Source organism: Oryctolagus cuniculus, chromosome 3 (assembly GCF_051225735.1).
Source record: "Oryctolagus cuniculus isolate XC-2025 breed Fujian yellow rabbit chromosome 3, ASM5122573v1, whole genome shotgun sequence".
NCBI classification, from domain to species: domain Eukaryota; kingdom Metazoa; phylum Chordata; class Mammalia; order Lagomorpha; family Leporidae; genus Oryctolagus; species Oryctolagus cuniculus.
In genome coordinates this window covers 108,506,116-108,519,022 of record NC_142869.1, presented here as the reverse complement: position 1 = coordinate 108,519,022, position 12,907 = coordinate 108,506,116, and the positions used below count along the sequence as shown (strand labels likewise).

The 12,907-nt window shown below is 43.5% G+C and overlaps 1 protein-coding gene across 2 annotated transcripts in view; it reads right to left on the bottom strand.

The window, feature by feature from the left end:
- MAP3K19 (mitogen-activated protein kinase kinase kinase 19) overlaps positions 1–12,907 on the bottom strand; it is a 69,246-nt gene that overhangs the window by 14,828 nt on the left and 41,511 nt on the right. For both annotated transcript variants that reach the window (XM_051849600.3, XM_089329285.1), the window contains exons 10-12: positions 7,445–7,488; positions 2,713–5,133; positions 612–761 (exon numbers count right to left, since the gene is read on the bottom strand). In XM_051849600.3, the coding sequence (XP_051705560.3) occupies positions 612–761; positions 2,713–5,133; positions 7,445–7,488 (2,615 nt within the window). The remainder of the gene's footprint in view (positions 1–611; positions 762–2,712; positions 5,134–7,444; positions 7,489–12,907) is intronic.

The following is a 12,907-nucleotide window of genomic DNA, read 5'->3' as shown; positions in this document are numbered from 1 at the left end:
AAGCTCTATGGAGAGACAAGGAGGCTGGTGGTGACAGTCACTCTTGTGATGTGATCTCAGTGGTTTCATGTCTTCCCACCTTCTCCCTGAGTCCCCAAATGTCCCCAGTGAGAGAAATTGTACACGACTTCTCTGGAGGCCAGTCTTCTGTTTACATCTATGTAAATACTAGCCAAAGTACTAGACTTTTGACTGTCTTAACATGCAATTCACAAAACGTAAGGAACACTTTTTTCTTTCTCTACCCAGCAATGACTCTCCCAACTCCCAAGAACATATTGGGCTGTTGGAGGGAGAGAAGCTTTTTTTCATTGAACTTGAACCTGGGAGAGTGAGAGGCTGGACATGCAATAGCCATTATACAACCACGCGGAACCCGAGAATGAGAGCAAATGAAATGACATTGTTTGGGTTCTGAAACCACCTGTGCACAGAGCCCTACCTACTCAAGATCTTTCTGTTGCATAAGGCAACAAATGTGCTTTCTCTCAAGCCAGTCTGGGTTGGGGTTTCTCTTTCAACTGAAAGAGTGCTAAGTACATGAGTGTGGGCAGATGGGGAGTGGAGAGGATGGTGGAGTAGGGTGGGTTGGTAGGAAGTACTGAACTTACTGTGCCGTAGGCTCCCTTCCCAAGGATCTCACCCTTGGTCCACAGGATAGAGTCTTCATTCTTTAAACTAGTCTCAGGATATGTCTTCTTTTCATTTGCATTGAGAAATTGCTCCTCTCTGCCATGTATCCTGAACCCATTACTGTATGTCTGTAAGAACGAGACAAAGGAAGATCATTAATAAACTCTGAGTCACTGGGATGTAGAGAAGGGGAGCCAGTATATATAAGACCTCTCTCTCTGCATTCTGCCTGCCAAATAAATAAATACCTCATTTACTTATTTATTTATTTAATAAAGTACAGTCCTCCTTTCAAACCTGTCATTCTTATTGTGCGTATATAACTTCCTGAGACAAAGATCTCCTAAAAACAACCTTGTAGGGCGCAGGTGTTAGGCCTAGCAGTTAGGACACATATGTCCCATGTCCGGGTGCCTCGATGTGATGGCCAGCTCCAGCCCTGACTCCAACTTCCTACTGGTACGGACCCTGGCAAGCAGTGGTGATGGTTCAAGTAATAGATTCCTGCTACTCAAATGGGACACCTGGATTGAGTTTCAGGTTCCTGAGGCCAATGTGGCATTTGCAGAGTAAACCAGCAGACAACAGCTGGGTCTCTCTCTCTCTCTCTCCCCTGTGTCACTCTGCTTTCAAATAAGTAAATGATAATGGCGATGCAGAGGCATGTGAAGGCCATTTAGGAACAAGAGATCCTGCAGGGGTGCCTTCCTCGCGAGTATCCACCTGCCTCCCAAGGGCCATTTGTGTTTCTCCTACTCACCCTGCTCACCCTGCTATGTTTCTATGGAAACTAAAGTCTAAGGACAGCTTGGGAAGAAATAGTCACAAAAGGCCAGAATTTGACTCCATGATTACAGTGGAGTTAGGAGCTGATTCTGTGACTGGCTTGTTGATTGCTTCTCCAGTTTAAAATGGTGGAATGGTAGGCTCATCTCTGACAACAGAGGTGTGCACACACCTACCTCCATCTCCCAAATCCCTGTTTCCTTCCTCGCAGAGACCAAGTCCCCCTAGAGGGTGGAGTTGGCCTATTCCCATTGCACATTGCTTAAGGTATGGGCTGGAATCAGATTGGCTAGCCACCACACACCAGCTGCATGATTTTCTAAACCTAGATTTCTCCATCTATGATTGTAGTACCTGTAGAACATTGTAGTGCCTATAGGACATTGTAGTACCTATGGAATTCTTATGAAGTAGAAAAGGAGACAATACGTTGTGTCTCGCTCTCGTGTGTTAAGGTCTCAGCAAACTCAGCTACTACTCAACTACTAAAAATAATTGTCCCTGATCCTGAAATCATGTGGGTACGATGTGATATAATCTGAATTAAAGTTCAATAAATAACATTTCAGCTTGACCTACTGTTTCTGTGTTTAAAATTTGGTAATGGAAGGCTCATGGATTTCATCGAAAATTAAAACAAACAAAACCTACATCTATTGATGTTCTTCTTCCCCACCCACTCCTACATCCTGTGTAGCAAAAGTTGTAAACTTTTTCTGCCCCCCAGGAAGCTTGCTTCTTCCTCCTTCAGAGCAATGGCTGAGTTCTGCACATCACTATGCCCCCAATTAGCCCAGGGACAGAGACACAGGAGGCATTAACCATGTTTTTGTCATAAACCAGCTGGGAGCAAATGTTCTTGCACAGGGAATCTTTGAGAAATATACATTTCATGTCTTCATATGAATAACATGGTGAGTTACCACAGGGTCTGTGTGCATTTCTTCCTGTCTCACACATACCTAACCTTCGGCAATGCTCTGCCTATTATTCTCTCTCGGCTGATAACTGAAACAGTATCTGCTGCGGATTGGAAATGTCATCACTAATAAAATACTGACTTATTTAAGTAGTTGTGCTATGTTAATTTACTGTAAGTGATGAGTGAGTCCACTACGTTCTAGAGGTCAGGCAGTATAATGAATACATCTTAGCCTGGAAGCCAGGGGACCTGGACTCCAACCTTGTGACCAAACACTGACCCCTGGAAGACACTGTTTGTTTAGGGTTTATGCTTCCTGATTTGCAGATTGTCCCTGAGGCCCTTCCCAGCCTGATTCTAGTTATACCAACCTGTGTTTTGACATTTGTTGTGTCTGTGCCCAGTTCTTTGATGCTGTGTCCTCTCCCACCAAGGTCAAGACTGAGGTTTTCAGCATCTGTTTCATTTGCCATCATTTGACAAGAGCTGTTGTCTTTCTCATCAAGAGCTAACAGTTCTGCAGCTAGGCAACCCAAAAGCTCATCTGTCAATTCTTCATTCTTTACTGAGTCCAGACTTTCTGGGGAAATTGAATTTGCAACGCCTAAAGTTTCTCCAAATGTCTGATATGTGATTGACTTATTTGCAAAACTATCATGATCCGCTGGATGTGTCCAATGTTGGTATGTTGGGGAAGAGGACTTTTCCTGTTTCTCTTGGAAAGAGAAACTCATAAACATTTTAGAGTCATCTGAAATGCTGTCAAACTCCAGATCATCAGCTAACATTTGGCTGGCATTTATTTTACCAAGAGTTGCCGTAGTCTGCTTTTCTTGCAATATGTGTTTGTTAGAACCCTTCTCACTGGGCACTGCCCAGCTGTTTTCTGAGGGGACAAACGCGGTCTGCTGGTGCAGCCCTTCAAGCTCTTGCAGATCTCTAAGGCTCACGGTGAGTATTTGATTGCTAGAAAAATCTCCATTAGTAGACTCTTCTACGGAGACTTCTTCAACAGGGGATAAATCTGAGCCAGGAAGGAATTCATTCTGCTCGGTGGAATTCTCAGGAGTCTGAGCCAAGTTCGTGGGCTGAACTTCATCTTGGGCAGATAGAAAGTCATTTCCTGATGATTTTGTCTGCCGATCTGGTTCTGAAGTAACAGCACCATCTTCAGTGTCTCGGAGGTTACTACCTACAGCCCTGCAGCCCTTTTCTTTAGAAATTAAAACTTTGTGCTTTGGTTTAATGCCAAGGGAAGCCTTTGGGGGTTGGGTATGTGGTCTTCTCTGGGCAAGTCTTGTTCTGCTATTGCTGCTCCTCTCATTGTGTGAAGACCGGCATTTACTGGTGGTAGATCTGCCAGATGGAGCTGAGCATATCTCACGGTAATACTTGTTTTCATGCCGTTCAGCTTCTCTGATGTGACAGTAAACAGGGGTCCCAAACATCTCATAGATTCCTGGTCCATCAGCAGCTGAGTTGATTTCTTTGAACATGTCACTGTACTTAAGATCTAGGTAATTCAGTCTCGGTTCTGTTGGTTGAACAGAGAGAGGAACTTGTGATTTTTTTATCCTTGGATTTTTACAGATGCAAGGAAATGACTGCTTTGTAGGTTTCTGGGTCCAGTGAATTGATTCTTTCTTTTCTATCTGTGGCGTAATCCTTTGAAATCTAGGCAGTTGCTGAGGCCTAGGGTCAACAAGTCTCAAAGCAGGGAAAACGTGAGGTTTTATGCTGGCTTTATGAGTGGTGGTCTTAATCGAATCTTCAATGGAAATCATGAAATTGTGAGGTGTCCTGTTACTTGTTTTGGTCTTTGACTCCAATTTATTCCTATGCATATTCACCTTATGCTTGTCATTTTCTGGGTGTGCAAGCATGTTAAAGTTGTTGCTATGAATGGGACCCTTTCTTTTTTGGAGCCTTGGTTTGGCTATAGCTGGTTCCTTGGGGGTTCTACCTCCTGGGAAAGTGATTGGGATAAGAGGCACCATACCATTCACTTCTAGTTTGGTTTCTCCTGCTGTTGATATTTTTATGTTTGTCTGCACACCATCATGACCTTCTGGGACTCTCCCAGTGGGGTCATCAGAGGCTACATTGGTCAAGCCTTTAAGTACAGTAAGTTCTTCTAAACTGTTATTGGATTCCATTGCTTCAACTTCACATAATGAAGTGCTTTTTGAATCAGATTTTCCATTTCTAATCTCTTCACCCTGGTTAGGAGTTATTCCTGAGTGCTGGGCTTCTGGGAGCTTCCTTGGAATGGTACATACAATTTCTGAATTTTGTTCACAGTTTCTGACTCCTGAGCTCTCTTCCTTTCCTGACGAAAGATATTTACAATTCTCTTCTGCTTTTGTCTTTTCACTACCATGGTCAATATTCCCTTCTGTATCTGTAGGAATATTATTTTCCTTACAATTCTCAAAGGCCACCAAAGAATGCCCTTTCTCAAAGTCAGAGATTCCAGCGTTGTCCCATCCGTCTACTTCCTTGGATTGCCAGCTCATCTCCCTCTCCAGGTCTTGTCTGTGATGGCTAGCCTTGCGGAAAGAGCACATATTTCTTGACCAAATGGAGTGATCAGAAGACCTGAGAGTCTGATCCACCAACACCTTCACTGGGGCTTCCTGCTGCTTGTTTGATGGACTAAACTCATCAGATTGACTAACGGGCTCTGAGAGCTTATGAATGAAGGATGTTTGACTTGGAATATTTCTTTGTCTCTCCTTTGGAAATTTGTAATTTGGGGGAATGGGCAACAGTGACAATGGTGGCAGAGGGAACTGAAAGGAAAGAGAAAAGAAGCTATGAAGGAAGAAACTATAAACATAATTAAAGTCACTTGAAAACATTCTAATATTCTCTTAAGAAAGGCATTAAAGTACAAAGCTATCTTGGAGATCACAATTTTAAAATTAAATTTTCCTTCCCAGGAGATTTTTAGAACCAATAAAAATACTTTTTAAAACCAAGATTATTATAAATGCAAAAATTTATGGTTCTATTATTTTGAATGAAGGTGATATAATGTAAAGATTAAAACCTCATGATAAGAGCCATTTTGTTTCTTTTCTCTTTTAACTTTCCATAGAATTAATATCTTTTAAATTAAAATAATTTTTTTTTTACAGGCAGAGTGGACAGTGAGAGAGAGAGAGACAGAGAGAAAGGTCTTCTTTTGCCGTTGGTTCACCCTCCAATGGCCGCCGCGGCGGGCGCACCGCGCTGATCTGAAGCCAGGAGCCAGGTGCTTCTCCTGGTCTCCGATGCAGGTGCAGGGCCCAAGGACTTGGGCCATCCTCCACTGTACTCCCTGGCCACAGCAGAGAGCTGGCCGGGAAGAGGGGCAACCGGACAGAATCTGGCGCCCCGACCGGGACTAGCACCCGGTGTGCCGGCACCGCTAGGCAGAGGATTAGCCTATTGAGCCGTGGTGCCAGCCTAAAATAAAATTTTAAAATTTATTTGTGAGACACAGAAAGAGGTAGAGAGAGAGGTAGACAGAATAAACACTCCTCTGCTGATTTCCTCCCCAAATGCCTGCAGCAGCCGGATGTGGGCCATGGTGAAAACCAGGAGGAGGAAACACAATCCAATTACTTGAGCTATCAACACTGCCCCCAGAATTCCCCCCAGGACCCCCAATGGCAGGAAGCTAGAATGGGAAGTCGGAGCCAGAAATTGAACCCAAGCACTCCCATGTGGGATGCAGGTGCCTCACTAGGCTAAATGCCTGCTTCCCGATTTAAGATTTTTTGAAATCCCAGAGATCAGTTAGCAATGCTCATTGGATTATTGGCTGGTAGTAATGTGTACCTGGGACATAACTACTAGTCACTATGGGCAGAATTGTGGAGAATGGCTTCCAAATGAGCCACAGTCTGCATTAGAACATTAGCAATCCGGGACGGCTTTGCATTTGCCTTTGCCTTGCAACTGTTTTCAAACCAAGGTAGTTTTTATTACTATGAACCTCTAGAGGTCAGTGTAACCCAATGTATAATATTCATCTTGGCAACCACTATGCTATAACCCCCCCGTGTATACAGATTCAAGACCTAATTCAATCTGAATACATGGAGAGCTTCGCAAAATTTGTGGAAATGCCCATAATGAAAAAATTATGAATGGATTTAAAAAAACTTTTGGCACCAAAATAAAGTGATTTTTAAATTCCCTTTCAGCACAGATGTTGAGGTGCGCTCGTATTTACAGGCGTGAGTCTGTGTGTAGCTTCCATTCTCTTGTCACCTGTAAGGGGGAAGGAACAGAAACCTGACCCTAGAAGCTCAGGCATTAGAAGATGCACTGCAGTGTAGTCGATGGGGAACTTTTTTTCTGCCGAGAGCCATTTGGAAATTTATAACAGCATTTGTGGGCGATGTAAAATGATCACCTTACAAACTAGCCCACAATACATTTACTGAATTTCAAGTTGTGCCTGCAGTTGCCTCTGCAGGGCCACATTCAGTGACTTCACAGGCCTTATACAGATTGGGACTTGGACGGTCCCTACCCACGGATGGTGATCTTTGCCATTTCTCAGCACTGACTTGGGAAATAAAGGCAGATTCCTCTGGTGCTTAAACATTTTCCTAGACACACACATTAACTTTTCTTAAGGCCAGTAAACTCCTTTGTATAACACTAAGCAGTACCTATACATCAATAATTTGTCCTCAACAGCTTACGGGATACCGATGGCTAAGAAAACTAAAGAACTGCAATATCTCTCTAAAAGCTTGCTTTATCAATTAGAAAACTAGGCAACTCATTCCACCACTGGATGAAAAGGATCATCTAATTTCTAGGTAGGTTAAAAAATAAAGCAACTTGACAACATGGCCATGAAGGCTATGCACCTGGGCATGGAGAGAACAGGAAACACTGCAGAACAGCCACGCACATGAGAAGGCATGATTTTCCCAGGGATGATTTGCCACTCTCAAAACCCTTTGTGAGTTGTTCGTTGTTTTTCCAAGATATAATTTCTAAGGATTTGGTTCTGAATTGTTTGGGGGCGTTTGCCTCTAACAACAAACGTTCTTGGGTTTTAATCCTTAAGCCAAATAAATATATTAGAATAAAGCTTACCTCAATTCTGCAGCTACTGTACTTTGGATCAGATGTAGAAAATTCTACAAGAAAAACATGATAATTGATATTTTTAGTTGTAGATTGAACATGCTCTGAAAACCAGGGTTTTGGATGGAGTCATCTAATTGCCATGGTTTAAGGAACAGTTGTAGAAATTAAGAGTTTTTTTCCCAGCGGAATCCACATGGAAGCAAGTATGGGATGATTACATAAAACTTCAGGCTACTGCCACTAGGAGGGCTTGTTGTCTTATACAGTTGTCCCCTTCACTGCAATTTCATGATCTGAAGATTTTAAATGGAAAGTCCCAGAAATAAACAATGTATACATTTTCAATTACATAACCTGAGTAGCAGCGTGATAAATTCTTGTTTCATCTTGCTGGGTCCTGCCTGGGGCAGGAATCGTCCCTGTGTACACCACCCACCCACGGGGCACTTGGAGGCCCTTCAGTTATCAGACCTCCAGTCAGGGTGTCGCAACAGTGCTTGTGTCCAAGTAACCCTCAGGTAAGACCCAACACCACGTCACGACCATCATCCTCCTGACTTCAACTCATCACTCAGCACTGTATCATCTCATATCATCACAACAAACCAGGTGAGCACAGTACAAAAAGGTCTTTGGAGAGAAGTCACATTCAGATAACTTTTATTACAGTAGGCTGGGATAATTACTCTATTTGATTATTATTGTTGTTAGTTACTCTCTTCCTGTACCTGATTCGTAAATTAAACTTTGTCATAGGTGTGTATGGATGGGAAAAACATATTAGATATCAAGTGTGATGCCTCAGGCCTCCAGTGGAGGTCTTGGAACATATCCCTTACAGCTAATGGGGCCTATTGTACTAAAATGTACTTTCCAACGGGAAGCACGAGGTCTCTGGGTCAGAGGACAGAACACCGACCACTCAGAGGGCCAGTTCCCTGTGTTGGAATGAGAAGGTCATGCCAAGATGGCCGCTGGCAACTCAGAATGAATCCACAGCAACAGTTCCCCACATGCGACATGATGACAGCCAGGTGTGTCCCTGCATGTGTGGTCGGTTGCAGCACACAGGAAAGAGCCCTGAAATGATGAAACCCAGGTGGTACAGGGGGTGGGGGTGGGGGGGCCCACTTTTCACTCCAGAGAAAGTGAGACCTTGACTAAAATGTAAACAGGTGTCTTGAAGACAAAGCAGAAAAATGTCTTCAAGTTTTCTTACCTTGGAGTGGAAGTCAACAGCTCTTGGGGAGCTGGTCTTTAAGTACCAACACTTATCAGCCAGCCAAGCATCTTTTAGGCTGGTTTCCTAGGTTTCCTTTCATTTGGGAAGCCTGGACTCTGCAGAAATGTGCAAATATTCATGTTTAACTGCCTCCCAACAGCTAAGTAACTAGATAGGTCACAGACTCTGAAAGGCTGGTGTTCTGTCTGTGATGCCTGCATCCCATATGAGCTCTGTCTTGAGTCCTGGCTGCTCCACTTCTGATCCAGCTCACTGCTAATGCCCCTGGGAAAGCAGTGGAAGATGGCCCAGGTGCTTGGGCCCCTGCCACCTACATGGAAGACCCAAACTCAGTTCCTGCCTTCACAGCCCCATCCATTGTGGCCATTTGAGAAGTAAATCAGCAGATGGAAGATTTCTCTGTGTCTATCTTTCCTTTCTCTCTCTATAAATCTGCCTTTCAAATATACACTTTAAAAAAAAAATGAAAGAGGGGCTGACGCTGTGGCATAGTGGGTAAAGCCACCTCCTGAAGTGCTGGCATCCCATGTGGGCACAGGTTCGAATCCCAGCTGCTCCACTTCTGATTCAGCTCTCTGCTATGGCCTGGGAAAGCAATAGAAGGTGGCCCAAGTCCTTGAACCCCTGAACCCGCCTGGGAGACCTGGAAGAAGCTCCTGGCTCCTGGCCCCTGGTTTCAAATCAGCTCAGCTCTGGCTGTTGTGACCATTTCAGGAGTGAACCAGCGATGCAAGACTTCTCTCTGTCTCTCTCTCTCCCTCTGCCTCTCTGTAACTCTGCCTTTCAAATAAAATTAATAAATCTTTTTAAAAAATGAAAGAGGACATAAGGAGTGTGGGGTGGATTTACTCAGTGGAATAAAACCTAAAAGTTTTCTCTTCTTAACAAAAAGGTGTACTGGTCCCCTAAACCCCATCCACCATATCTACATTGGCCAGTGTCTCCAAGGTCAAAACAGGTCACATAAATGGATGAAGTGGGACAAGCAGGAACAGTAGTGAATTGAGATCACGAGCCCCAATTGAAGGGCAGCATTACCCAGCTCTGACTGATGAAGTCTAATCCAGATGGACAACCTAGCATTGCTAGATCTTCCAACTATCAAGAGAAGCCAAAACAATGTAGATTTTACATGAAATATCCCTCTTATTTCTTTGTGTGTTTTTTTTTCTTTTTTAATGCTGTGAAAACCAAACAAAATACTTCTGTAGTAGGGACAGGCTGTCATTTTGAATTTTTGCTTACAGAGAAACAGAATTCACGAGGGTGTGACAGAGGTAGAGCAGCCAACCTCGGGGGAAAAACAGTTACCTAAGAGGAGGACTCCAACAGGAGGGGGCAGAGGCATCCCCACACAGCACAGCTGACCGAGGCACTCCACCCTCTCCCCTCAATTCGTTATGCATTGGTTCAATACATGATGAGTGTCTACTGGCCAGCACTGTCCCAGAAGATGGCACTATATAGCTGTGAACAACAGACAAAAATCTTTGCTCTCATACAGAGCATTTTAGAGGTTAATATTTTTCCATGGAAAAGATATTAGAAGTTAATCCAGAAATATAACTGCATGTTATTTATAGTGGGACCATATGAATAACCTCCTCCTCAGTTAGCAAAAAACCCACAAAAACAAACAAAAAACCTTTCAGGGACCGGTGTTGTGGCGCAGTGGGTTAAACCACCTCCTGTGACACCAGCATCCCATATAAGTGCCAGTTCGAGTTTTAACTACTCTACTTCTAATCTAGCTCCCTTCTAATGCACCTGGGAAGGCAGTGGATGTTGGCCCAAGTGCTTGAGCCCCTGCCACCCACGTGGGAGACCTGGATGGAGTTCCTGTCTCCTGACTTTAGCCCAGCTCAGCCCCAGCCGTTGTGGCCATTTGGGGAATGAACCAGTATAGGGAAGACCTCTGTGTGTGTGTGTGTGTGTGTGTGTCCATCTCTGTGTAACTGCTTTTCAAATAAATTAATTAATTAAATTTAAAAACCCTTTCATGTATTATTACCATCCAGTGTTGGTCAGGAAGGATGTAGAATGAAACCTAGTCTAAAAGATGTAGAATGAAACCTAGTCTAAAAGATTTCTAGCAGGAATGTAGAGGTAGTATCTCTCTGTAGGACAATTGGCAGTATGTGCTGAAAGCTTTTAAAATGTGTAGAGTGGGATGGGTGTTTGACACCTGCATCCAATACCACTGTGCCCAGGGTTTAAGACCCAGCTCCAGTCTCCCATTCCAGGTTCCTGCTAATGTGTGCCCTAGGAAGCAGCAAGTGATGACTGAAGTAGCTGGGTCTTTTCTACCCACATAGGAGACCTAGATTCCTAGTTCCCAGGTTCACCCTGGGCAAGCATTGAATGTTGTAAGTACTTGGGGAGTAAATCAATGGAAGGAAGGTCTCTCTCTCTCTCTCCCTCCCTCCCTCTCTCTTTACTTTCTTTTTTCCCCCCAAAGAAACATTTCGTCTAAGGACTACAGACTTGATGCATTTCATAAGGACAACCTTAGGAATATAGTGATTCTTCCCATCATACCCGCCCTCCCACTGACTCTCCCACCCCTCCTCTTCCTCCCTCTCCCATTCCCAGTCCCATTCTCCACTAGGATCCATTTTCGGTTAACTTTATACAGAAGACCAACTCTATATTAAGTAAAGAGTTCAACAATTTGCACGGTAAAAAAAAAAAAAATTAACAGAATAAAGCAAAACAAAAACTGTTCCTCAACAGTGGAACAGTGGAGACAAGGGTTGTTCAAAGTCATCGCATCTTGAAGTTAACTTCATTTCTTCTTCTTCTTTTTTTTTTTTTAAGAAACTTAACGTTAATGAAGCACCCAAGAATGATACATCTTTTGGGAGCACTTTGACATAATTATAATACAACTCTTTGAGGACAGAGGTCTTGCATGGGAAGTCAGTTCACAGTGACTATTGTTGACGTCAGTGATCACTGAGGCTCCTGACATGAACTGGAAGCCTTTTGAATCCACAAACTCCATCAGTATTTAGACAAAGCCGTAAGCAAAGTGGAAGTTCTCTCCTCTCTTCAGAGGAAAGTAATCCACCTATGATGACCACTTCTTTCACTGGGGTCTCATCCACCGAGATCCTTCATGTAGGAATTTTTTGCCTGTGTCTTGGCTTTCTATGCCTGAAATGCCCTCATGGGCTTTATAGCCAGACCAGAATGCCTTAAGGGCTGATTCTGAGGTCAAAGTACTACTTAAGGTGACTGTCAGTCTATGAGTCTGCTGTGTGGACTGCTTCCCATGTTGGAGCATTCACTCCTTTTTAATTCTGTCTATTATTATTACCAGACCCTTAATCCTATCCATGATCACTTTAACACTTAGGATGGAATTTTTACCACCCAGCTTAAGGGGATTTGGGGTATAAAGTATACCCTTAGAAGTAAGTCTGTAGGAATGTATGAAGAACTATACAGCTTTATAGTTGCAAACTTCATACACTTCAAAATTATAACATTAATAACATGGTGATTCTTTCCACAGTGCCCACCCTCCCACACACACTCCCAAACCCTCTTTCTCCTCCCTCTCTTATTCTCACTCTTATTTTTTACTGACATCTATTTTAATTGATTTATATGTATGTGCTTAAATCTATGTTAATTAAAGAGTTCAATAAATAGTATTAAAAAAAACTGTTCCTCAACAGGCAAGACAAGGGCTGTTCAAGTCATTGCTTTTCAAAGTGTCAATTTCACTTCCACAGATTACCTTTTAGGTGCTCTGCTAGTTATCACAGGTCAGGGAGAATATATGGTATTTGTCCCTTTGGGACTAGCTAATTTCACTAAGTATGATGTTTTCCAGATTCATCCATTTTGTTGAAAATGACCAGATTTCTGGGCTAGTGCTGTGGTGCAGTGGGTAAAGCTGCCACCTGCAGTGCCAGCATCCCATATGGGTGCCAGTTTGAGACCCAGCTGCTCCACTTCCAATCCAGCTCTCTGCTATGGTCTGGGAAAGCAGTAGAAGATGGCCCAAGTCCTTGGGCCCCTGCACTCACGTGGGAGACCTAGAAGAAGCTCCTGGCTCCTGGCTTCAGATTGGCGCAGCTCCAGCTGTTGCAGCCAACTGGGGAGTGAACTAGCAGATAGAAGACCTCTCTCTCTCTCTCTCTCTCTCTCTCCCCTTCTCTCTGTGTAACTCTGACTTTCAAGTAAATAAATAAATCTTTAAAAAAGAAAGACCAGAT